This window comes from Phyllobates terribilis, unplaced genomic scaffold, assembly GCF_046119375.1.
Source record: "Phyllobates terribilis strain yellow unplaced genomic scaffold, ASM4611937v1 Scaffold_11__3_contigs__length_659146591, whole genome shotgun sequence".
NCBI lineage: Eukaryota > Metazoa > Chordata > Amphibia > Anura > Dendrobatidae > Phyllobates > Phyllobates terribilis.
In genome coordinates, this window is record NW_027362771.1 from 386,720,394 (window position 1) to 386,748,017 (window position 27,624).

The 27,624-nt window shown below is 39.8% G+C and overlaps 1 protein-coding gene across 7 annotated transcripts in view; it reads left to right on the plus strand.

Annotated features, from left to right (window-relative positions):
• RAB27A (RAB27A, member RAS oncogene family) overlaps positions 1 to 27,624 on the plus strand; it is a 93,803-nt gene that overhangs the window by 21,457 nt on the left and 44,722 nt on the right. For 5 of the 7 annotated variants that reach the window (XM_073653007.1, XM_073653006.1, XM_073653008.1 and 2 more), the window contains 2 exons: positions 19,101 to 19,273; positions 23,766 to 23,851. In XM_073653007.1, the coding sequence (XP_073509108.1) occupies positions 19,121 to 19,273; positions 23,766 to 23,851 (239 nt within the window). In that variant the 5' untranslated portion in view covers positions 19,101 to 19,120. Of the gene's footprint in view, positions 1 to 15,322; positions 15,483 to 19,100; positions 19,274 to 23,765; positions 23,852 to 27,624 lie in introns of those variants that run through there. The other 2 variants (XM_073653005.1, XM_073653012.1) reach the window with 1 other exon arrangement.

Consider the following 27,624-nt stretch of genomic DNA (forward strand, 5'->3'; position numbering starts at 1 on the left):
GGCGCAAATTCGCCGTGGAATCGCACAAGAATTGGTTATGCTACGGTTAGTGAAGCAATAATAATCCGGTGCGGAAATTTCCGCATCATGTGCACAGCACATGCGGATTATCATTGCTATACATTGCAGACCTTTTAACAAGCGGTTTTAATGCATTTCCGTGGCGGAAAGACCGCCTCGGAAATGCATTAAAACCGCATCGTGTGCACGCAGCCTAAATATGACTTGGCAACTATGTGACTTATTCTGCCCCTACTTGCTTGTCTAATGACTAACCCAGTCACTTATAGCTGTTACTCCTTTCCGGCCTCCATGCCCCATTATTTAACAACTGGACGTTTCTGGAAATTCTGGGAGGAATCAACATTTTGGCCGGTGCCCATCAGGCTCGCCCCAACCTAGATAATTTTTTTTTTATCAAATTCTTTGGGTTCATTTCATGGATAAACCTTGCTAGTTTATACTTTAAATCTGATGTATATTTTACCGGTTAGTTATTGATCGAACATACTTGTATTATATCTTTTACCAAGAAACTGAAGATAAGCCAGTCAATCTCCTTTATGATCCTAAAATGCTGCTCCAACAGTGAGAAATCTAGTTTTCAAGTTGTCTGGATGTGCATTGGGGCTGTGACGATGAACTTCCAGCTACTCAGCCTTTCCTACCTTTCAGCGCCTTTCTCTGTCTGACTGACAGCTAAATTGCCATGTACCAGAGCAAACCATCATAGAATGTTGGAAGGGACCTCCGGGGTCATCTGGTCCAACCCCCCTGCTCAATTCAGGATTCACTAAACCATCCCAGACCTCTGGCTTGTGTCACTTGTTATTCACCCTCACTGTCAAAAAGTTTTTATCTAATCTGTATCTTCTCCCATTCAGATTCATTCCATTGCTTTTCTTGTTTCCATGTGCAAGTGAGAATAAAGCTGATCCTTCTACAGTGTGACAGCCCTTCAGATAGTTGTAGACAGCTAATAAGGCTGCGTGCCCACGATGCGTTTTTCATGCGTTTCCGCTGCGGAATTTCCGCAGTGGAAACGCATCAAAAACGCACGGTAATCCCCCACCCCATGGTCCGCAATGGCATTCCGCAATGTCAATGCACATGCTGTGGAGTTTTCTGCAGCGTTTCTGAAGCTCTCATAAATCCGCAGCATGTTCATTAATTTTGCGGAAGCACCGCCATTGACTTGCATTGAGACGCATAATATCCGTGTCTGTACATTTGTACACGCGGATAATATGCGTTTCAATGTGCGTATGGTACCCAGGTCAGGAGGAGAGAAGACTCTCATCCAGACCTGGGTACCATTGTACCTGTGAAAAAAAGAATAAAATAATAAATAAAGTTTATATTCACCTGTCCGGCGGCCCCTGCAGCACTTACCTTCCAGGACCTGAGATGACGTCGCGGTCATGTGACCGCAGGCTGTCTCGCGATGTGCCGGCAACCCGGAAGGAGCGCGACAACACACGTGGCAGCACACGCGGCGGGGGATCGCTAAGTATAGCTTTATTTTTTACGGTCACACTGTATAAATCCATGCTGTTTGCATGGATTTATATAGTGTGACCTAGTTGTCAAGCACTTTCCAAGTGATGCTATCGCCTGGAAAGTGCTTGTAGTTCGCATGCATAAACGCATGTGGATCCGCATGTATTCTGCAGGAAAAACGCATGCACAATCTGTATGCGTCTTTTCTGGCAAGGGAGATGCAGAAACGCTGCACAAATTTTCTGCTTCATTTCTGCATCGTGGGCACATAGCCTAAAGTCTCCTCTCAGTCTTCTCTTTTGCAAGCTAAACATTCCCAGATCCTTTACCCGTTCTCCATAGGACATTGTTTGCAGATCGGTCACCATCCTGGTCGCTCTTCTCTGAACTTACTCCAGTTTCTTCATGTCTTTTTTTAAGATGCGATGCCCAGAACTGGACACAGTATTCCAGATGAGGTCTGACCAAGAAGGGGTAGAGGGGGATAATTACTTCACATGATCTAGACTGTATGCTTCTGTTAATGCAACCCAGAATTGTGTTTGCCTTTTTTGCTGCTGCATCACACTGACTCATGTTGTTCAGTCTGTGATCTATTAGTATACCCAAGTCTTTCTCACCCGTGCTGTAGCTTAACCCAAGAGCATGTGTGAACTACTTGTAAACTAGACAATGGAGCGTGCTGCTATGGAGGAAATGCAATGTGAGGCTGAGAAGCTAGAAGTGCTTAGTCGCACTCATCCATTTCCAGGCACAACTTCCGAATGTTATTTCTCTCTTCAGCAGTGCTTAATTGTCTTCAGGGATCCAACTGACTTATCTTTTTAAAGAGAAACAATCATTAATATTTAGGGGTGGTTGTTTTGACAGGTTCCTTTCAAGGATACCATCATGGATACACTTCCTATCTGGCTGTCGGAGACATCAAGTCCCCCAAAAGATGGCTTTATTATTGTCTGTGCCTTCCCAGAACTGTGTGTGTATATATGTATTAAAAATAACAGATAAAAAAAAATAAAAAAATAAACTAGCACTGTCAATCCAAAACATGGTTACTAGGCCCGCCCCCAGTTTAAAAAATGTGCAATATATAAACATAATGTTCCACATTGTGTATAAAAAAAAAAAAAAAAAAAAAAAAAAAAAGTTGAAATGTAATTAGTATTTAGGACCTGTGTGGTTACAAAAAAAAATTCATGGGAAAAATGGATACTTATTTCCCTTATTTTTCAGACCTCGCATATCAGCACAAAAAAGAATGATAGTGACATAAATATTAAGCCCCATGTGTCATGAAAAAAAGACGCAAAAATTGCTTGACTATCTGAAGGACAGAAATTATCTGTTTTAAACAGAGAATACAAAAAAAAAATTAAATGTAACGGCGCAGTCTTGAACTGGTTAAACAGCTCTTGTTTCAATAACCATTTTGTTCAAGTAGATTATATATGCAATTTATATTTATAAGTGTTTTGCTCACAAGATCGCTGGTATCCTAGCTTGTTCTTCTACAGTCCTGGAATGGTAATGCACTGAATGAGCAGGGCTATGGAGAACCAGCCGTGTGTGTGAAGATGAGATGGTGGAAACTCCTACTGGGCTAAGTGCAGAGAGTTACTGCGACATGTACAGTTGAAACCTGAAGTTTACATACACTATATAAGAAGACACACATGCATGTTTTTCTCAATATCTGACATGAAATCAGAATAAACCTTTCCCATTTTAGGTAAATTAGGATTATCATAATTTTTAATATTTGACAAATGCCAGAATAATGAGAGAGGGAGAGAATGTTTTAAGGCATTTTTATTACTTACTGCAAAGTCAAAAGTTTACATACATTTCATTAGTATTTGGTACCATTGCCCTTAAACTGAATGACTTGGATAAAACTTTTGGGATATCCTTCCACAAGCTTCTCACAATAGTTGGTCGGAATTTGGGCACATTCTTCCTGATAAAACTGGTGTAACTGATCCAGGTCTGTAGGTCGCCTTGCTCGCACCTGCCTTTTCAGCTTTGCCCATAAATTTTCAATAGGATTGAGATCAGGGCTTTGTGATTGTCACTCCAAAGCATTGACTTTGTTATCCTTAAGACACTGTTACCATTTTGTCAGTATGCTTCGGGTCATTTGAAAGACCCATTTCCACCCAAGCTTTAACTTCCTGGCTGATGTCTTGAGATTTTGTTTCAGTATTGCCACATAATCCTCTTTTCTCATGATGCCATCTATTTTGTGAAGTGCACCTGTCCCTCCTGCAGCAAAACAACCCCACAACATGATGCTGCCACCCCCGTGTTTCACAGTTTGGATGGTGTTCTTTGGCTTCCAAGCTTCTCCCTTTTTCCTCCAAACGTAACGATGGTCATTATGCCCAAAAAGTCAGACCACAGGACATGTCTCCAAAAAATTAAGGTCTGTGTTCCTGTGTGCATTTGCAAACATTAAACTGGCTTTTTTATGTTTCTTTTGGCATAATGGCGGCTTCCTGGCAGAGTGGCCTTTCAGCCCATGTTGATACAGTACTCGTTTCATTGTGGATATTGACACAATCTTACCAGCTTCTGCCATCATCTTCACAAGGTCTTTTGCTTTTGTCCTTGGGTTGATATGCACATGTCGGACCAAAGCAAGTTTATCTCTGGGACACAGAACCTGTCTCCTTCCTGAGCGGTATGATGGCTGGACATTCCCATCTTGTTTGTACTTGCGTATAATTGTTTGTACAGATGAAGGAGTCAACTTCAGGTATCTTGAAATTGTACCCAAGGATGCAAGTCCACAATTCTCTTCCTGATAACTTGGCTGATTTCTTTAGACTTTCCCATGATGCTACACAACGAAGCAGTGTGTTTCAGGTGTGCATTAAAATACATCTACATGTTTGTCTCTAAGTCAAATGTTGCCAAAAAAATCAGAAGCTTCCAAACACATGACATCATCATATGGGCAGTCCAGAATTGTTTAAAGGCATAGTAATCTTAGTGTATACCACAAAAGGTCACAAACTTATATGCTTCCAATAAATATATCACCATCAAAGAAACCTAGGCCATATGCGCCTTGGTTTAAATGGAAGAAAAAATAGAAAGACACACAAAATTAAATATTATTTATTTCAACAGTTTAAAATAGAAACAGGATTAAAAAACAGGTGCCCTCAGAATACATAACAAACCTATTCCCTTAGCTAAACAAATACAGTGGTGGGGGGCCCTATATCAAAAAGGGTCAAAAGGTATATTACAACTAATAAATATTGTGCACAATTCCTAAAAAAAGGGGACTAATAATGATATAATAATTTGATAATTTAATATCGGTAAATAGTACAACCTGCAGATAAGTAAAGTGCAAATGTGCCTGAAACAGTATCAAAATATGTAAATTAATAAATATATATATACATACACCCTAAGTCAAATTATAAATAAATATATAAAGTGAAAAAGTGCATAAAGAGATTAGTGCATACAAAAATACACTTGCAGGTGTACCAGAAGAACAAAGGTAGTGCAATAATTGTAATTACATCTTATGCATCCCATTTAGCAAGTGCTAACAACAAGACCTGTCAGGTGGATGCATAGAAATAAAAGCACAGAAGTAATGTGTACACCTTAAGAGATTACTTACATAATGACCACCAAGGGAATAGCAAGGGGAGATATGCCGTCCTAAACCCCGACGACGCCCCTTTGAAAAAGCTACAGGCGAAACGTCGTCATCTGGGTTTATATTAATTATATTTATATTAATTATTATATTAATTTACATATTTTGATACTGTTTCAGGCACATTTGCACTTTACTTATCTGCAGGTTGTACTATTTACCGATATTAAATTATCAAATTATTATATCATTATTAGTCCCCTTTTTTTAGGAATTGTGCACAATATTTATTAGTTGTAATATACCTTTTGACCCTTTTTGATATAGGGCCCCCCACCACTGTATTTGTTTAGCTAAGGGAATAGGTTTGTTATGTATTCTGAGGGCACCTGTTTTTTAATCCTGTTTCTATTTTAAACTGTTGAAATAAATAATATTTAATTTTATGTGTCTTTCTATTTTTTCTTCCATTTAAACCAAGGCGCATATGGCCTAGGTTTCTTTGATGGTAATCTTAGTGTATGTAAACTTTTGACTTTGCCGTAAGTAATAAAAATGCCTTAAAACCTTCTCTCTCTCATTATTCTTGCATTTGGCAAATATTAAAAATTATGGTAATCCTAACTGACCTAAAACGGGAAAGGTTTATTCTGATTTCATGTCAGATATTGAGAAAAACATGCATGTGTGTATTTGTATATAGTGTATGTAAACTTCTGGTTTCAGCTGTAGTTTTATAGAGGAAAATGCGCTGTCGTGTGGCTGCTCTGCCTGATCACCCACTGTCATTGAACATAAGGAAGGAGAATGGAGCCATGAGAGACTGAACAGGGACAAATAGCCCTCAGTCAGCTTGTGACACCAATATAGAGCTGGTTAATGTACGTTATAATGGCTACTGAAGATTTAAGAGTGTCATATTGTAGGAAAGTGTTCTGCAAATTAAAAAGAGAAGGCGCCAGAAAATTGCATTCCTGTGCCAAATGTAGAAGGCATCTCACTTATAAGCCACAAGAATGGCAGCCTGGACACCATTGATGGGCAAATCATATTGGTAGAAAGATATTGAAGAGATTTGCTGTTTGCCTGATTTGCTATAATAGAAGCATGTTCTCACTGCCTAGAAGTAGAGCTGCGCACAACTTGTGTAGAACTTTATTTTATAGTCCTGTAAGTTTCCAACTTTCCTAAAAATAGCTAGCTAAAACTAGGTAAAAATTTCAGCTGTATTCTTACCCCCCTACAGTCAGTGCAGTCCAGTTTTGAGATGTTCCATTCCTATTTAGCATGTGAGTTTTAAATATGATACTTTTTTTTTTCCGCATTTTTCTTTTACAATAACTAACGTCACTGTATCTGGATCACAGGGCTTTGGCCTGGGAAAGGATTTACATAGTTTGGTGCTTTGCCAAGCTGTCTATAATGTGGGAACAGTGGCCCTGTCTGGAGTAATAATTAATCTATTGTGCCGTGGGTCATTTGCAAGTTATTCTTATGTACATGCCAAGGAAAATATCAGCAGCAGCTAAGTACATTTTCCCCTTTCCATTGTGTACAGCATGTAGTATCAATAAGTTAACATTCTATATCTTGCAGAAATTTGGTGTTTTTATTCTTTTTTTTTTTTTACGTATTTTTATTCCAAAGCAGGTAAAATAAACCGGTGAATTGGCAAATGTTCTTCATTAAAGCACTTTGAGCAAACCAACCACACTTACTTACAGTTGTACTCAAAAGTTTACATACCCCGGCAGAATTTTTTCCTTTCTTGGCCTTGTTTCAGAGAATATGAATGATAACAAAAAAACGTTTTCTCCACTCATGGCTATTGGTTGGGTGAAGCCATTTATTGTCAAACTACTGTGTTTTCTCTTTTTAAATCTTAATGACAACCAAAAACATCTAAATGACTCTGATCAAAAGTTCATACCCCAGTACTTAATACCGTGTATTGCCCCATGTAACATCAATGACAACTTGAAGTCTTTTGTGGTAGTTGTGGATGAGGTTCTTTATTTTCTCAGATGGTAAAGATGCCCATTCTTCTTGTCAAGAAGCCTCCAGTTCCTGTAAATTCTTGGGCTGTCTAGAATGAACTGGCGCTTGAGATCTCCCCAGAGTGGCTCAATGATATTGAGTTCAGGAGACTGAGATGGCGACTCCAGAACCTTCATTTTGTTCTGCTGTAGCCAATGACAGGTTGACTTGGCCTTGTGTTTTGGATCGTTGTCATGTTGGAACGTCCAAGTACGTCCCATGTGCAGCTTCCGGGCTGATGAGTGCAAATTTACCTCCAGTATTTGCTGATAACGTGCTGCATTCATCTTTCCTTCAACTTTTACCAAGTTTCCTGTGCCTTTTATAGCTCACACATCCCCAAAACATCAGCGATCTACCTCCATGCATTACTGTAGGAATGGTGTTCCTTTCATCATAGGCCTTGTTGACTCCTCTCCCAATGAAATGTTTATGGTTGTGGCCAAAAAGTTCAATTTTGATCTCATCACTCCAAATTAACTTGTACAAGAAGTTGTGAGGCTTGTCTCTGTGCTGTTTGGCATATTGTAGATGAGATACTTTGTGGCATTTGCGCAGTAATGGCTTTCTTCTGGCGACTCGACCATGCAGCCCATTTTTCTTCAAGTTCCTCCTAATTGTGCATCTTGAAACAGCCACACCACTAGTTTTCAGAGTCCTGAATTTCAGCTGATGTTATTTGTGGGTTTTTCTTTGCATCCCGATCAATTTTCCTGGCAGTTGTGGACAAAATTTTTGTTGGTCTACCCGACTGTGATTTGGTTTTTACAGAGCCCCTGATTTTCCATTTGTTAATCACAGTTTGAACGCTGCTGACTGGCATTATCAATTCCTTCGATATTCCTTTCCTGTGTTATACAGTTCAACTACCTTTTCCCGTAGATCCGTTGACAATTCTTTTGCTTTCCCCATGACTTGCATCCAGCCACTGATGTTTGTGGATTGTAAGATGCAAGAGTCTGTCTGGATTCCAGAAGCTCACTCAGCTTTTATGCACACACACTGATTTACAAGCAAACAAGTCAAAGGTGTTGATGTTACCTTTAGTAGCCATTTAAACCCATTCTGTGCATGTTATCAGGCCAAAATCACCAGGGTATGTGAACTTTTGATCAGGGTCCTTTGGATGTTTTTGGTTGTCATTAAGATTTAAAAAGGGAAAACACAGTAGTTTGACAATAAATGGCTTCACCCAATCAATAACCATGAGTGGAGAAAAAGTTTTTTTGTTATCATTCATATTCTCTGAAACAAGGCCAAGAAAGAGAAAAACTCTGCCGGGTTATGTAATCTTTTGAGCACAACTGTAGTATTGGCTACTGATCGGTGGTCCTGCAGTCAGAGGCACTTCCCTTCTCTGCTTCATCTGACTGTAAGTTATCAAGAGATGAGGTCAGAGGGATTAGCGTGCTTGATCATACTACATGCAAGTTGTGTTTGCAGTCTGTGACCATAACTCGAGACAGAAAACGGGGAAATATAGTTGTGCAAATGTATGTATCATTTAAGGAAGAATCTTATCTTGTCAAGGCCTCTCCTCAATGCTTATTATTTTAATGCATAATAAGACAACAGTAATTGCAGGCAAACAAAACCATGGAGCTCCATAAGAGGGGCATTGCTGAAATCTGTGTTTTAACCCCTACAGCATGCTGTCTTCAGATTACATAGCAAAACACTGCTGACAGATTTCATTAAATGGAACCTGTTCTGTAAAAAAAAAAAAAAAAAAAAGTTATTAATTTGCAGATATGCAGTTAATCTGCATGTTAATAGCGTTCTAAAGTACTGAAAGCCTGAAGTCCGAGAGGAAATTAACTTTAATCCTCTGGTTTTCAGCATAGAGGCGCTGACTGACAGTTGGTTCTGTACTGATGCACTGCTGAGTCGGCTGTCACTCAGTGCCAGGGCGTGGTTACTGGTCCGCGGCTCGAAGGCTGAAAACCGGAGGAATAATGCTCATTTCCTCCCAGCAGTCACATGACTTTAAAATGCTATTAAATTGCTGATTAACAGCATTTTTTACATGACAATTTCCCTTTAATGGGGACTTATGGATACTGCAGAGAATCAATGGAGCGACAGTGCATATGACCAACCACCACTCCATTCACACTAGGCTCTTCGGAGCCCCAGTTCTCGGGATTGGTGGGGTTACCAGCAGATGGAACCTGAGCAATCTGGAACTTATTTCCTATCCCGTCGATAGTCGATGACCTCCAAACTTGAGTATACCCTTTTAGTGTGAGGTCTACATATGTATACAATATATGAAAATAGGAGGAGCAAAGGGAGTGTGTATAAAATATACATTTTTATTAAATACTGGTTAAAAACATTCTTACAAATAACCAAGACAGGCAAAATAGCAACAAGCAAAAACCATGGGGTAGGGAATACACATCCAACATGCAAGTATAGAAGGTATTATATTACGACTGATGGGTGGAATCTTGACATGTATACAATTTGTCCTATGTCACACATGTGTAAATGAAAGTATGTCAGAAAAACCACCATCAAATAATTCAATAAAAAGAAACCATACCCATGTGGCAGGTGAAGCCCCCCCCAGGGAATGCACAAGTAGAAAGTCAAGGCTTCTGTGGGTTGGATTCATGTAACCTCTTCTTGCAGCTCTCTTTCCCCGACAGTTGGAGTGAACATTATTGGCTTACTTAAATATTTATGCCGTTCTGTCATTATTTAAAATGCAGTAGAGCAATGAGAGACGCAGAAGAGAAAGCGGTTGGCACGTGAGTTCAAGTGTGCAAATCGCATATGATCGGTCACCAGACCACCGCCAAGACTGAAAAACAAAGAAGGGATCCTAACCGTACATAACACATTATTAGATTGCCGTGCTACTTTTATTAATGGCCTGGAAAACCCTTTAGCCACATTCACATGTTTAAAATTCACATGTTGAGTATTTGATCAGTATTTTATATCGGTATTTGTAAGCCAAAACCAGGAGTCACCACTACTGCATTTTTTGCCCTCTCATGGTTTGGGCTTACAAATATTGAGGTAAAATACTGAATTTGTGGTAGTCACCTTTAAAGTTTAAATGATTATTAGCTGGTGGATCCAAAGTAGATGGACTCCTCCATCAATCAGTCTATGTATTTTGAGTTTGACATCCCTGCCTTAGAGGGCCAAAATGAAAAACTTGGAGACAGTCGCGGGCCAACTAGTATACAGTATAATGGGCCCCACATAGTCCTCCATACAGAATAATGGTCCCACATAGGGGTGATGGTTCTGTTGTCGCAGGCCAAATATAACCCACCTTTGGGCCAGAGTTTGACACGTGTGGTCAAAGGCCATTGATTTCAGTGAGTGTATTGTTAAGCTCAAGAAGGCCTGTATAACACCATGTTTTTCTTGTGTACTTGACCTATCTGTTTTTACTGTAAAAAAAAACAAAACAAACTGATACTTTTTGGACTTTCGTAGAATGTAGTGAGAAAAGCTTATGTCAAATGGGTGTTAATTGAACCTGCATTTGTGCTTGTATGTGTGTTTTTTTTTTTTTTTTTTTTTTTTTTATAGAATGTGAAAAATTCAGTCTTTTTTTAAAAGTGGAATGAAAACAAATTAATCTTTTATAACATTGTAGTCTATGGAAAACTGATGCAAACATATTGTAATATGTTTGTATCAGTCCCCCTTTCCCCACACACATACTTTTTTTTTTTTCTCTTCCAGAAAGTCATGTGATCTCCTGATACTCCCCAATGTAATTTATTTTTTTTACTGATGCAACAAAATAAACTTAAAGGGGTTGCCCGGCACTTTATATTAATGGCCTACCCTTAGGAAAGGTCATCACTTTGTATTGATGGGGATGTCACACAACGGCACCCCACGGCTGTTCACAGCGCAGGCGGCGGATGGATGTGCTCCGCTCCAGAGGGGAACTACAACAGCTCTGTCAACTGTGTAGTGGCCACAGCAGGGTATTGCCGATCCACCCTTATATAAATGAATAGGCGTGTATGTTTAGTGCCTGGCCGCTATAGAGTTGACGGAGCTGTGTAGTTCCGCTCTGTAGCTGAGTACATACATGCGCCACCTCCACCAAGAACAGCTAAGTGACTGGGGTGCCGGATGTTACATTCCCATTAATCGGCTATGGATAGCCTGTCCCAAGAAAACTCCCGTTTTTAAGTTTATTTTGTTGCATCCGTTAAAGAACAAAAACATGGGTTAATATAAGAAGATCACCAAACTTTCTAGAAGAGGGGAAAAAAAGATGCAAACTTATGAAAATACTTTTTCAATCCATTTTTCATAGACTGCAATGTTATAAAAAAAAAAAAAAAAAAAAAATTTTTAAGAGGTGTCAGATCTGACTTTCTTTGCGTGAAACATGTAATTCTATACAGCTCTGCTCTACTCGCTGATCTCCCTGCCAGCACTTAATTTGATTACAAGAGGGAAAGGGTAGTAGAGCAGAGCTGTGTCTCATTACAAACACCTCTGCAGCTCTTATCTCACAGCACTGCCAGCTTCTGTCCCTCCACACTGATAGTGTCTTGAGATTAGATCTGATCTGCAGCAGGTGTTTGTAATGAAACACCTCTACTCCACTTCCCCACTTGTAATTTCATTAGGTGGCGGCAATGAAATCACTTAGGAAAGCAGGGCTGTTTCACTAAATGTTTCACAGAGAAAGTGTATGCTCCTTTTTTTTTTTTTTTATCTTCTGCATGACACCTTTTTGCTTATTTGGCAATATACATGCCGCCATGGTTGAATTTCTGCTAATTTCTTGGTAAAAATTAGAATCTAAACTTTATAAGCCAACATCTCTTCAATGGAGATGAGAAATTACAGAGTAACACAACATTTTAATTAGTTCTCCAGCCACTATTCATGAGGTGGCCAGTTTAACATTCTCAAACTGCCAAAATGTCCTATTTAAAATCAATCTGTTTACATCAGTTTTATAATGGATCAGGGTTTTCGCCGGAGCACAGACCAGTGACACCCATCGGACCGGACAAATCGATTAGCAGATGGTATGAGAGGATTATAAAAGTTACTTTCTTATATGGGAGAGTTGGGCACTCGTCGAGTGCTGTTCAAAACAACTTAAAGGTGGTGGATTTAGTTTATATAGGAAAAACCTAGTTACAGGTTACTTTTTATAAAGGGGTATTCTCAAGATCTTAAATTTCTTTAGACAGTATGAAAATGAGCAAGTTTGCAATTGTCTTTTTATATCTGCTCTCATTCTCCTGCAATGAGAGCTTTTATAGTGTACAGCTTGTTTCCATGGAGCTTGGATTCCAGACCCTGGCCAAAAGTGCGCAGTTGTTATATTCCATGAGGCGAGTTGGCTCTTAACACTCCAGTCAGCTCTCTCCAACCTTTTGATTTCTTTAGTGCAGTTAGATGCTCACCTCCCCTGCCCTCTCCCTATCCTCTCGCAAAGTGATTTTAAGGCTGTGTGCCCACGATGCATTTTTTAAGCTTTTCCGCAGCGGCAAAAATGCTGCAGAAACGCTTAAAAAACGCATGGTAGAAGGCCTGCCATGTTCCCCAATGATAATCCACATGTGCTGTGCATCATGCTGCGGAAATTTCCGCTGCGGATTATCATTGCGGAAAAAAACGCAGCACTACCAATTATTTTGTGGAAGTGCTGCGTTTTCACCGCCATTGACTTGCATTAGAACGCGCCAATTCTGCAAGACTGCATCTGTACTTGTGTAATTGGCGCGTTCTAATGTGCGGATGGTACCCGGGTGTGGAGGACAGGAGACTCTCCTCCACACCTAGGTACCATTAAAAGCTGTAAAAGAAGAATAAAATAAAAAAGATTATATTCACCTTCCGAAGGCCCCCGGACTCCTTCCCTGTGCTGGTTGCCGACAGATCGCTCAGGACTGAAGGACCTTCGGTGACGTCAGTCATGTGACGGCAGGTCTTTCAGTTCAGTGTACCGCGATCTGCAGGGGCCATCAGAAGGTAAGTATAGGTTTATTTTTAACCATTCTCTCGGGTCACACTATATAAATCCATGCTGTTTGCATGCATTTTTATAGTGTGACCGAGTTGTCAAGCACTTTCCAAGTGATGCTAAAATCGCTTGGAAAGCGCTTGACACCCACATGTGGAAATGCCAGTGAAGAACGCTTCATTTCCGCATGTCCCTGGCAGGAAAACGCATGTACAATCCGCATGCGTTTTTTCTGCCAGGAAGATGCAGAAACGCTCAGGAAAAAATCCTGAGCATTTCTGCACCGTGGGCACATAGCCTAAAGCTGCATCTCCAGCCCACAGCTTTCAGAGCAGGTCTTTATGTCTTCTAATCGGCTCTCCGCTCTTGCTGTCCAAACTGTGTACTTGTGTAAATGCCCTGTTATCTCTGTATAAGTATAGTGATAGCAGTGTACACTCCAGAACAAAGGGCTGAATGTGATCAAACAGAACTTGTGCTGAGCTTTATAGTTCTACTAATACTACAGCTCTACTATTCACAAAGCTGTCACTCAAGGAGGAGTGACCGCCTTCCCGGAGACCAGGAAGTAAGGAGACTGCATAGCTCTGAGCTGCTCAAGAGACAACTTGAGAATAGCCCTTTAACATTCAGTTAGTGAAGGAGACAGACCAGCAGCACTGTCTTTTTTTAAATCTAGTGTGCTTGAGGAAGGGACTTGTGGTCCAGACTAATCGAAGTAGAAATCTCAGCACCACAAAATAGAAAATGGGACTGTAGGTCTTGTTGCAGTGTTACTTATTTTGATCCGGCAAGAAATCAAAATGGATATAGTCCAATGTCTCGACTGAGAACTGTCTTTATTAAGAACATCTGTGTGTAGCAAGGGTCGGCAACCAGGAAATGCGACTGGGTGTAAAACTTCAGTTAGTCGCGCCAAAATACTTATACTATTAGTCACGCGCGCCTCGCTATGTCTCGTGATGCACTAGACGCTTACCTGCCTTCCAGACTTGTCGAAATTATGAATAAAACAAACTCACTTGGGGTCCAATTATTATATGGCTCGATAGAATGGTGTATGTTTGCTATAACATAGACAAGAGGATGATCAATTAGAAGCTTGCAAAGTTAATTTTCATGCAGTTGGATGTGTCCAAACCTAGAGGAAGGAAATGTCTTAAGTTTAAAAATATTATTTCAGCAAGACAAGTAAAAAAAATTAAATAATTAAATCCTGTCCAAAACCATATTCCATTAACCACTAATGTGCTTTGGCGTATGTTTATACAAATACTATACAAATAACACAGAAACCACACAAAAACAGAATTATTCTAATTAAAACATGTTTTATAAAGCCTGGTGACAATCATTATCACTGCAATCAGCTCTCCCAGACTCTGACATGCCGATGAACAAATGCCGGAAGAATCGTGGTGAATCAGTCCCCACTTTTAACTAACCATAGAATTCCAATATAAATTTTGAAGATCATGTGAGTTGGGCTAGTGATGAGCATGGGGGAGGATGATTGCTCACATTGTTGTTTGCGGATTTTCATTTAATGGTTATTAATTGTAAAAGCAGTTCTATCAGACTACAGTAGGAAGTCACAATGACTTTAAGTTGTTCCAACATGTTAAAGATGCCCATTTTCTATCTTTAAATGAAATCTTAATTTCCAAGAGTCTGTTGTTTTATTTGTAGCTATAGGGGAAACTACTGTCGTGTCCACCCATGCTATATTGGTGGAATAGAAAAAAAGTGATTTTACAGTTAATATTCACCAGTAAAGTAAAGCTCCCTTTTTATAATTGTAACATTTTTCCATAGCTTTCAGATGCCTAGTCAATAAGCATAACAAATTGGCTAATTGTAGGACAGAAATGAAATCATGCAAAATAGAGTAGCAGGTTTCCTTATGCAAATGAACATTTCCTGCTGTGTGAGATCTTTCCCTGTTAGCTTGTACAAACAAAGAAATGCAACAGATCCTATCCATTTTTGGGGAAGATGCCAGGCTGGGCTGGAAGTGCCTCCTTTTTAAAAAGCAACATTTGAAGCTCAATTAAAAATTGAGGAATCTTCAATCTGTTACATTTCCTCAACAATACACTTTAGATCCTAGGATCCAATGATTTCCTCCCTTCCATGAGCAGTGTAAAGCCAGGCACCCTGACACTGTACAGCTGGGCTTTCCTGTAAGTGCAGACATTGGGCACACCTTCCGCTCACACTGACATTAGTGCAAGCAGGTGACACGTAGGCTCTGATGTGTGCTAAGCAGGTGGAGCGAGAAGGCACATCTACTAAACATCCACCTTTACCATTACACACCAGCTGGGATTTGCCTTCCCTGTGACAGTGGAGGTGAGTTTCTCTGCATCCTCTGTTCTAGGATTGATGCTACCTGGCACATACTGGGATCTTCCAGTCCACATTCATTCTGTAGCCTGACATTGATTCATTCTGTGGAGACTGTGTGTTAATGTGTCGCCTTTTTCTTCCCCTCGCTTTCCATCCATTCTGCTCAGTGCAAGGTGGAAATACTGTATGTAGACATTGATATGCATCAATGCACTCAGCAAACAGCTATATCTCATAGAAACTCCTCTTACCGTATCAAAACCCTTACCACCACCTAGTAAGAAAAAACACCTGATTAATTATAGCAGAACCTATGGCATGTGTGAATATTGGGTGCTACAATATGTCAGACCTTGTTTGGAAAAATGAATCACTTCCTTCTGATTACCGACTTGTGCTCATGTTTTAGATACTCATATTAATGTATTGTGACCATAATGTAATGTCAGGCTTCACATTTATGGTTCTATACACACATTCTCACACCCACAGACATGGTGCAAGTGGTATATAACTAGGTTACCATGACCTAACTTATGTCTACATGATTCTAATGTCTTGGGTGTCTCAAAGTGACTCAGTGGAGCGATTAAGCATTAAAGTATTCATGTTATGAATAAGGCACCAAAACCAGTGTAAGGATTTTTTTTGTGTGTAAATTGGTTATTGGAAGTTAAAAAGTAAAGGTCATATCCATCAAACACATAATTGTAAGAAGAGTACCTTAGTCATTAATAAAATCTACTGGAATGCTACCTTCATAAGCCTAGTCATAACTCATGTAGTGTCTGTTCAGTGCTTCAGATTCATGTGAAATCCAGTGAGGTGTGGCAGGCAAGGAATTCCTCACTCTGGGCTCCTTCACCCTGACAGTTCTGTAAGATGTACATTTTGCTGACTGGTTTTGTAAGCAAAAAAAGGAAAAAAACAATAAAAATATTAGACAAGTGTATTAGAATTTTAGCACATGCTGCATTTCACCAAATCCTTATAAGGAGTACAAGTAATATGGGTAAAACATGTGGATGTTATGGATACATATTAGTGACCTGAATAGTTACTTTTTTGTAATGTTGACTCTTCTTGTGGGTATTTTACTGTGAATAGTAATTTTACTCCATCATTATAGCAGGGCTGTAAATGAGTAGCATACCTATAATTTACTGGCTGAGCAGCTAGTATTTATAAGCCATTAACTTCAAAGCTGTTTGGAAGAGTTTTCCAAGCTCTACTTTTCAGGAGTCTTGAGACTACTTTATTAGTTGTTGTTTAACTCGTTTTGTGACTTTGAGTTAAACATTAACAATTTGACACAGGCTGACTTCACCATGCATATATTCATGTTATTTATGTGTGCCTTCTATTAACTACATGTGGAAAGTAGTAAAAACACTTGTACCCTGTTTAGTTGTGTTGACTGGATAAATTGTGCTTAAAGGGGTTGTCTAGAGAAGAAGAAGAAGAAAAGGACATTCTGTTGCTCCCAGCATATCTTTTTCCAATGTGACAGACCTAGAGCTTTTCTTGTGTCTGGATGTGACCAGAGCTCTGAGTGTGTGAAGGGGGCTGGCTGCTTATTTCCATCAGTTATACCAATCCGTTTTCTGTCGCAGCCGATTTATAGCACTTACTGGATCAGCTGTTGAACTAAACAGTCGGCAAGCGCCCCTCACAAATAGCCATGTTCTCATGCAACGCTAGACACCAAACGGACGAGGACCCAGGACCATGGCTTTAAGCTGCAGATCGGAATATCTTTTAAGATGGGAGCTTTTTTTTTTTTTTTTATAACCCTTTAATGTGAACTACAACATGTGTAGGCTACCATCAGACAGCTATGGGCAACAGCACCGCGGCTACTTATGTCTTTACACTTGTTATGGTGTAGTTGTCTGTAGGGTTGATCAAAAAGATTCTCAGGACCCTGATCCAGTGGCCACATCTGTGTCTGAGAGACCAGAGCCATGGGAACCTCCTCCTACATGCCGGAATTCCTGAGACCTTTTCTGATTAGTAGGTCCGGTACAACGTCATGCTTTTGTTTGCATTACATGTATAGCCATCATGGCCATTGATGCAGGATGCTCACTTGTGGTATAGAGCAGGGGAGAAGGAAGGATCAGAACAAGCTAAAGGAAATTGCACAGAACTAGAGCAATAGTTTGTGAAGTATTTATCAGTAATGATTATGCAAAAGTGGTTATGTAAGTGTTAAGTTTTACAACCTTTATATCTAAAGGCAGGCATATACTTTTCACACATGCTAAATGCACTGCATGAAATTCAAAGCTCTACATTTATTTTTCCTTCAACCACCTAAGTTGTGTTAACAGGTCACAGTTTTGAGATGATTGTTGAGGGTTCATTTTTTTTCTTTTTGCATTATTACTTGAAGACCACAAAGTGTGAAAACTGCCAGACAATAAATTACAATATGCTCTTTTTAAATACTCCTTACTTCTACTATGAGATTAAAGGGCATCTATCAGCAGAAGATGACTTATTGTTTAAATCAGTGTTTTTTATTTTAAATTTGGCCATATTTATTTTCCGCATAACGATTTTTCATTAAAAAAACCCATTAGTAATACATTTTTCTCACTGGCCACTGAGGCTTTAGATGCATTCTTATCAGTGTTCCTTATCGACAGGGGCAGGATTACAATGACAAGTAATATACAGCTAATAACACAGGACTCGCCAATCACAATAGGCAAAATCACAGCTAATCTTGCTCCCCGATCTCTTCTCGGTGACCTTTACACCCGCTTACTAGATGCTTTGATCCGAAAGATAGGTCAGAGTCTGTTTATTGTGGCTTTTGTGCATGTGTTGTTTCCTGAAACAGGAATTTGGAGGCTAAGAAAGTGCCAGTGCTCAGTGTGAATGTTGCAAGATTTTTAATACGAATTGTGATATAAAAAAAAATGAAGATTTAACGTACAAACATGACTTAAGCAATAGGACATTTTCTGATTGTTCTACTTTAAATGGAACATGTCGCCAGGTTTTCTCAATAAAAAGTACAACCTGCATCTTTATTCCCTATTTTACAGCATGCCATTCTGTATATTCAGTTTGTGCCCAATTCCCTATGCAAGACACAAAAAGACCTTTTATTATACTTGAACAGCACGGACCGGTTGGATGGGCGTGTCTGATCTTGATCCAGTGCTTCCACTGCTTACGATCGCCATCCTCCTTCCCTGCTTCATGTGGATGACTTTCTATGTCATCCACACAGTGTCCTCCATTGTGCTCCTGCACAGATGCACATCTTTCACCCCGACTAGGGTAAAGCATTGTAGAGCCGCCGAATGCACATTACCTATGGGTCATCGTAGACCACACTGCGCTGTCTGTAGACCAGTGATGCCCATCGGACCGGACTGTGCTGTCTGTGAATATAATAAAGGGTCTTTTTTTTTTTTTTTTTTTTTTTGTGCTTTGCATAGGCGGTTGGGGACATGCATACTAGTGTGCTTTAGGGGAGGGCTTAAAGATGCTGGCCGTACTTTTCTAAGGGGAAAACCGGGTGACATGTTCCCTTCAATGATAATCCCAGAAGTTTCTGCTATGGATAACGAGATTTTCATCTTTTTAATGTTTGACATTTTGCAGATCACTAACCAAGCTTCACAATGTTTGATGGGGACTATGACTACCTCATCAAGTTCTTAGCGTTGGGTGACTCTGGCGTTGGAAAAACCAGCTTTCTCTACCAATATACAGATGGGAAATTTAATTCAAAGTTCATCACAACAGTAGGAATAGACTTCAGGGAAAAGAGAGTGGTAAGAGTTTTTTTTATTTTTTTCTTCTGTGGGCTTTTGTATTCAAAATGATACCAAGGTTATTCCTCTTGTTTTGGTTCAGGCCACAATCTAGATGTTTGTGGATGGTATGGGTCTACTGTAGGCACTGAAACCATACATCTAGCTGTATCCTCCATATACTGAAATCAATACAACATATATTCAGGACAGCTATGGAATAAGGGAACATTTACACTGCAAGGACACTGTATTAGAAACACCCATTTAGTAGCGTGTTGGACCTTTTTTGGCCTTCATAACTGCAGCAATTTGTCATGTCATAGATTTTACTAGGTATTAATCTTTTTCTTCAGGAATATTGACCCAGGCAGACAGATGGTTTCTTATAATTTCCGCATATTAAATGGAAGTACTGATCTGCTCTGTAAGGCCCCATTTCTACGCAGTCTCAGAGATGCTCCATAGGAGTAAGATCTGGTGACTGTCATGTTCCTCGGACCAATCCATGACTAGCAGGATTATGCCCCAATGGTTGTATAAAGTGTCTATATTAGGGTAAACAGCTGCCGTGACGGAATGAACTTGGTGAGCCATACTGTCTGAACTCTCATCCATGAATTTTGGAGGTCCAAGTACATGCCAGGATAGCATTCTCCACACAATTACTTCATCTCCATTAACCTGAACTGTTGACAGTTGACAGGATTCATCAATTTATGCTGCTTGTACCAGTTCTAAGTATGTTGCAGCAAAAATCTGGATTCATCTGACCAGGCAATGTTTTCTGCTGACCAATTATTTAATTTTTGTGCTCTTTTGGCTACTGAAGCTTGTTTTTCTGTTCTTTTTCTAGTAGCAATGGTGCTTGAATTGGTTTTCGATCTGTGCTAAGGAACTTTGAGCTGTGTGTTCAGACAGATCATTCATTTGTGTTGCATTGGACTACAATTTTCTTGCCTGTTCACCACTCAGACCTATTCTGGACATTTTCCTCTGACCCCTTTCAATGTGAGTTTATGTCCACTGGATTCCCTATCGCTAAACACTTTTCTTAAATCATTGCCATTCTTGGTGCATTCTGGACACTATTGCACAAGAAAACCCGACAAGTTTGGCTCTGGCTATTCTAGTACCTATGACCATTGTGGTAAAGCAACTTGCTTGGGTCTCAGAGGCAGACACCGGAAACACGTCTCGGGTTAACTTCCTGCAGGTTTATTGATATATGGCATAAACCACAGCAGGATTCCACAAAATAAACATGGCCTCTCCGGGATAACGAAAAACAAAAAGATAAAGTATAGCACAGTCCATAGGCGAGTGGGGTTTCGCCCGCTCTGGGTCGCACATTAAGGATTCACCACAAAGTCCTTCTGTGGAGCTCTCTGGCTTCTACACACAGTTTAGAGATTTCCTTCTCCAGACCACACCAGAGAAAAAAAAACACTGAGCATTTAACTTCCCCAGCCACACCCTTGAGGTGGAGATATGGTGAATGACCTCCCACCCTTCACAATGTCATTCACAAAAAAACAATCCCTTTTAAAATGGTGTTTTAACCCCCCAACACATAACTTGCTGGAGAAACCTTTTAGGTTTAGTTCATTGAAGCTAGTATCCGCAGTGAAACATATCTCCCCTCACATATATCACCAGTGACTGTCACACCATATTGTGTTAGAAGTTGATAAGATCACTCGATTTCCTCATTTTAATGTGGCATCACATTGACTTTGATCCTCAGAAAACTTGCTGATTAGATTTTATACTGCACTATGGAATAATATAATTCCATTATTCTATGTATATAATTTCCATACAGATTGGATTCATAAATTGCTCCCATGTGCTTCTTTTTGCTTTTTTTTTTCCTGAAACCACAAAAGAAAAAAAATGCACCTCTAGTGCACTGCTGGAACCCACCCTTAAAGAGAAATGTTTCCTACAATTCTAGTTAAACTGGACAAGTCTTACAATACTATCTGGGAGGAAGGGAATGAAGTCACAGGTGCTTAGATAGCTGCATGGTAAATACAGCACATGCTGTCTGAACACCCAGATAATGGTCTCTGTGAACCATGTGGAAACCTTTGCACTGTTCCTTCCTGTACAGTGTATTTCTTAATTGCTTAAGAAAACCTTTATTTTCTTAGCTAAAAGCTTAAGAATGTATTGTTACGCTTTCATACCTTGCATAGTAGAGAAACTTTCATTTATTCCCTCGCTGTTAGACCAGTCGTACCAGTTCCACCGGTTTTAAGCTCGGTTGGTTTGGATATTTTTGAAATTTCGCTAGAAGCTGTTATCATAGAATGAAAATTAAATGTCCAACAGTTTCATTTGGCGTGAATGTTACCTCCGCCCTTCAGGTATTTCCTGATCTGTAACATTCTGATCTGCAATCTTAGCAGCCCCTTTCCCCTTTATGATGACCAGTTCATGCAGTGGTTCAGTACCATAAATTCCTGTACATCTTAAAGGGCCAACTTCTATAAATCTGACCGATATTCTAAGAAAATAAGTTTATCACCTGCTGATTTTTCCAACATTCCTAAGGAGTCTGTAAATAAAAGACCAACATAGAGAACCAATCGGACATTACTGTTTTAGTAAATACTCATGTTCTCCCAAAAAAATAATTCTGGTGCATAATTCCCCCCCCCCCCTGCTTTACATTGTATCCTTCCTCCGTTGTTTTATTGATAAATTGACAACTGAGTGTTACGTTTTCCATTATCAAAGGGAGTGTGTCTACACAGTCATCAGTGTCAACGCTCATTAGTAACACCCAATTGTAAGCTCATCAATTACAAGGATTTTCTACTACTATGACAACCCCTTCTCAATTACTGTGTTCCCCACACAGAATAAAAACACTTAACACTTTCTTCTGGTTCTAGCTCCATTCCAGCAACATCGGGGTCTCCCGGGGCTTGTGTGACACCGTTATATTACATGATATGTGATCCCTGCAGCCAATCTCTGGCCACTAATGTCGCTTCATTCTCGCTGCTTAACAACTGGAAGAAGTGAGAGGTGCTGCTGCTTTCTGACTCTTGATTTCTGTTACGCTGAAAGAAGTGCTAGTGAAGCTGTCCATTAGTGGCCGCTGATGGCTGTAGGGCTTATATGACAACGGCAAGAGAGCCCCGGGAGACCGGCCTCCAATGTCACTGGAACGGCGCCGAAACAGGAGGGAGGGGGGAGGGAGTATAAGGTGTTGTAACTCTACATAGTGGAATATTGCAACTGAAATGGGATTGTCTGAGTAATGAATAACCCCTTTAACTTATAGGAGGAATAATAGAGGAATGGAACAAAGCAGCTTTCAAATTCAAGTTACAGAAGTCTCAGTACATTTTTTTTTTAATTTATTTTTTTTACCTAAATTGTTTCAATTATGTATGAGATGTAATTAAAATACTTACCGATCGCCATCTTCCTGTTCCCAGCAATGATCCAGTCATCTTCTGGGACATGTGACCGCTCCTTCTCTTTGGTAGCTCACACAGGGACCAATGTGTGGAGTGGTGCTACTCCCTTCAGTGTAAGCCTATGATGGTAAAGAATGAGGCTGCATACACTTACATTGTGAAAGCAACTTCCGGTCTGCTCATAATCCCCTGTGTGATCTGGCAAGTCTGATTTAAAGTCCCTAAACCAAGAAGCGGCCGGAGCAGCGCAGGAAAACTGTGAAGATGATGATCGGTATTTTAATATATGTTCACTATATCTCATATATAAAGTGAACGATTTAGGGAAGAAACTCACGGATACTACTTTATTTAATATTTTTATTCCTAATGTCAGGAAAGCTTATGGGGCCTGTTGGAAAGGGAGTCTGTCTCCAGGAGTAGTGCCAGTACAGTTTTCGGAGCCTTAAAGTAAAGCATTGACTGGGTGTCCCTAATGGTTTAATAGTAAATAGGTGCTGGAAATGCAGTTATGCTGGTTAACATGTGCATTAATTTCATTTTATGAGACAGAATTTAACCACTATATAATAACTTCTTGTATGTCCAAAAGACGATAAGAAAAAAGTTCCAGCACTTTGCCGATTAAATTTGGACTTTATTCGAGGAGCATTTAAGATCCATTCTATTCTTATGTATTTCTGACCATGCCATCCTTAATCATAGCAATGTACATTCTGTAACTAAGAACCGCATGGTCAAACGTATAGGCTGGTCAAAGAGTTTACGTTTTATAGCAAAGCAAATGCCAGATCTGTTCCCATCTCTTGGATGATCAGAGATCGCTGAGGCTTTACTCGCGCACTAGATGTGGATCTGTTTAGTAGTGAGCTGATGTCTTCTCTACGTTCCTGATTTCTTCCTCGTTGGTGCTTTTGGCTATGATCCCGTGTTTCTAAGGACAGATATTCAAGTCCCCTGTGTGTCTTCAGCTACACAGCCCAATAGATGCATAGGTCTGCTGATTGTTATCCACTGATTCTTGATCTGTAATCACACTCTGTTTTTTAGTTTCTCCACATTTTATCTTTTCTCAGGTATATCGTTCAAATGGCCCTGATGGAATTGCTGGCAGAGGTCAGAGGGTTCACCTGCAGCTATGGGACACAGCAGGTCAGGAAAGGTGAGTATCCAGCACTGTCCTACAACCATTAGGACTTTTATTTCACATTTATAGTATAGTGACTCTACACCGTTTTGCATCATATCTAGTTTCTATTTTTTACTTTGAATAAAATTAAGTTTGGTTTATAAATTTAAAGTTATGACCTTTTTGGATCTAGGCTACAGACCAATGGTCTTCAGCCGGTGGCTTTCTATCCTGATGCAAAACTATAACTGCCAGCATGCCACAGGCAGGAGACCTTTGCTGTTACACTCTTGTGAATAAGTAGCTGCAAAGAAGAAACTGAATGTAAGGAATAAAATGTGCCATACCGGTGGGGGTCTAGCACAGCATGTCTATTGTCAGCAATATTTTAATCCTTATTTTTTTTAAATTTTAAAAAATTACAAAAAGGATAATGGGCCGATGCAAAAGTTTGGGCACCCTGCATTGTTAGTACCTAATGAACAAAAGACCCATGTCATAAACATGAGCCTATGGCACCACAGTTGGGGCTCCAAGGCTCATTTAAAATCACTCCATTAAGATTAATAGCATAGAAGAGAAGGAGGAGTATATGATTTAGAAAACACAGGCATATAGTTTTAGAAAAATGACAGTTCATAGTATGAGAAAATTAATTAAAAATGGGATAGCCCACACAAATACAGAAAGTGCTAACAGCGCCCAAGAGAAATAAGTAAACATCTCAGAATATAAATAACACTTGAGCAGATATTGCCTGTAATGAACCCACAGTAAGAGGAAAGCCCAACAAGATAGAATTCTATGTCTTAAAGCCAAGTGGCCAGTTGCAATAATGGCATCTCGGGTTGTCACTCTTACCAGGGCATGTGCTGGGAGAAAATTGATAGAACCAGGTGGGAAAGCGGTCCCTAAAGGGCCCCCGACGTGCGTTTCGCGTGCTTTTTCAAGGGGAGATTTGCCTCAAGGCACATGCCCTGGTAAGAATGACAGCCCGAGATGCCATTATTGCAACTGGCAACTTGGCTTTAAGACATAGAATTCTATCTTGTTGGGCTTTTCTCTTACTGTGGGTTCATTACAGGCAATATCTGCTCAAGTGTTATTTATATTCTGTGATGTTTACTTATTTCTCTTGGGCACTTTCTGTATTTGTGTGGAATATTCCATTTCCCGATGTGTTGTCCTATTTTTAAGGAATTTTTTCATACTATGTACTGTCGTTTTTCCAAAATAAATTATATGCCTGTGTTTTCGAAATGCTTTACTCCTCCTTCTCTTCTTTGCTATTATGGTTAGTAACTAGTAGCACCCCCATTTGAAAGTATCACAGCTTGTAAACGCTATTTGTAGCCAGCCAAGAGTCTATTAATTCTTGTTTGAGGGATTTTCATCCATTCTTCCTTGGAAAATTATTCCAGTTCTGTGAGATTCCTGGGTCGTCTTGCAGTTCTGGGTAAAATGTGTATAACCTGTGCTGGTCATGAAGATTCTAGGACGCCGATGTGTTCTTAATTTATTTTATTTGTGCAGGTTAAAATTCAACGCGTTTCAAAGTCATACACAACTTCTTCAGGACATAACCTGGGTCGTCTTGCATGCATAGCCACAGATTTCCAATGATGTTCAGATCTGGGGACTGTGAGGGCCATTGTAAAACCTTCAGCTCGAGCCTTTTGAGGAAGTCTATTGTGGATTTTGATGTGTGTTTAGGATCATTATCCATTTGTAGAAGCCATCCTCTTTTCAACTTCAGCTTTTTTTACGCATGGTGTTATGTTTACATCAAGAATTTGTTGAAATTTCATTGAATCCATTCTTCCCTCTACCTGTGAAATGTTCCCCATGCCATTGGCTGCAACATAACCCCAAAGCATGTTTGATCCATCCCTATGCCTAATGGTTGGTGAGACGTTCTTTTCCTGAAATTCTGTGCCCTTTTTTCTCCACACATACACTACCGTTCAAAAGTTTGGGGTCACCCAGACAATTTTGTGCTTTCCATGAAAACTCATACTTTTATTTATCAAATGAGTTTCAAAATGAATAGAAAATATAGTCCAGACATTGACAAGGTTAGAAATAATGATTTTTATTTGAAAGAATAATTTTCTCCTTCAAACTTTGCTTTCGTCAAAGAATGCTCCCTTTGCTGCAATTCCAGCATTGCAGACCTTTGGCATTCTAGCTGTTAATTTGCTGAGGTAATCTTGAGAAATTTCACCCCACGCTTCCTGAAGCCCCTCCCACAAGTTGGATTGGCTTGATGGGCACTTTTTGCGTACCATACGGTCAACCTGCTCCCACAACAGCTCAATGGGGTTGAGATCTGATGACTGCGCTGGCCACTCCATTACAGATAGAATACCAGCCGCCTGCTTCTTCCCTAAATAGTTCATGCATAATTTGGAGGTGTGCTTTGGGTCATTGTCCTGTTGTAGGATGAAATTGGTTCCAATCAAGCGCTGTCCACAGGGTATGGCATGGCGTTGAAAAATGGAGTGATAGCCTTCCTTATTCAAAATCCCATTTACCTTGTATAGATCTCCCACTTTAGCAGCACCAAAGCAACCCCAGACCATCACATTACCTCAACCATGCTTGACAGATGGCGTCAGGCACTCTTCCAGCATCTTTTCAATTGTTCTGCGTCTCACAAATGTTCTTCTGTGTGATCCAAACACCTCAAACTTTGATTAGTTTGTCCATAAAACTTTTTTCCAGTCTTCCTCTGTCCAATGTCTGTGTTATTTTGCCCATATTAATCTTTTCCTTTTATTAGCCAGTCTCAGATATGGCTTTTTCTTTGCCACATTGCCCTGAAGGCCAGCATCCTGGAGTCGCCTCTTCACTGACGTTGACACTGGTGTTTTGCATGTACTATTTAATGAAGCTGCCAGTTGAGGAGCTGTGAGGGGTCGATTTCTCAAACTAGGGACTCTAATGTACTTGTCTTGTTGCTCAGTTGTGCAGAGGGGCCTCCCATTTCTCTTTCTACTCTGGTTAGAGCCTGTTTGTGCTCTTCTCTGAAGGGAGTAGTAAACACTGTTGTAGGAAATCTTCAGTTTCTTGGCAACTTCTCGCACGGAATAGCTTTCATTTCTAAGAACAAGAATAGACTGTCGAGTTTCACATGGAAGTTCTCTTTTTCTGGCCATTTTGAGAGCTTCATAGAACAAACAAATGTAATGCTCCAGATTCTCAACTAGCTCAAAGGAAGGTCAATTTTATAGCTTCTCAAATCAGCCAAACCGTTTTCAGCTGGGCTAACATACTTGTGCAAGGGTTTTTTAGGGTTTTCTAAACATCCATTAGCCTTCTTACACAGTTAGCAAACACAATGTACCATTAAAACACTGGAATGGTGGTTGTTGGAAATGGCCCTCTATACGCCTATGTAGATATTGCAATAAAAACAAGACATTTGCAGCTAGAATAGTCATTTACCACATTAATAATGTATAGAGTGTATTTCTGATTCATTTAATGTTAGCTTTATTGAAAAAAAATGTGCTTTTCTTTCAAAATAATGAAATTTCTAAATGACCCCAAACTTTTGAACGGTAGTGTACCTTTTGATGATTGTGGCCAAAGAGTTCTATTTTAATTTAATGGGTCCACAGGACTTGTTTCTAAAATGCATCATGCTTGTTTAGATGTCCTTTGCATACTTCTGTCACTGCATTTTATGGTGAGGATGCAGGAGAGGTTTTCTTTTGATGACTGCCATGAGTGGCATATTTGTTTTGGTGTCTGGAGTTGCGGTACATTGTTCTAGTGTTCAGAGTCTGCTAAAAGTTTCTGAA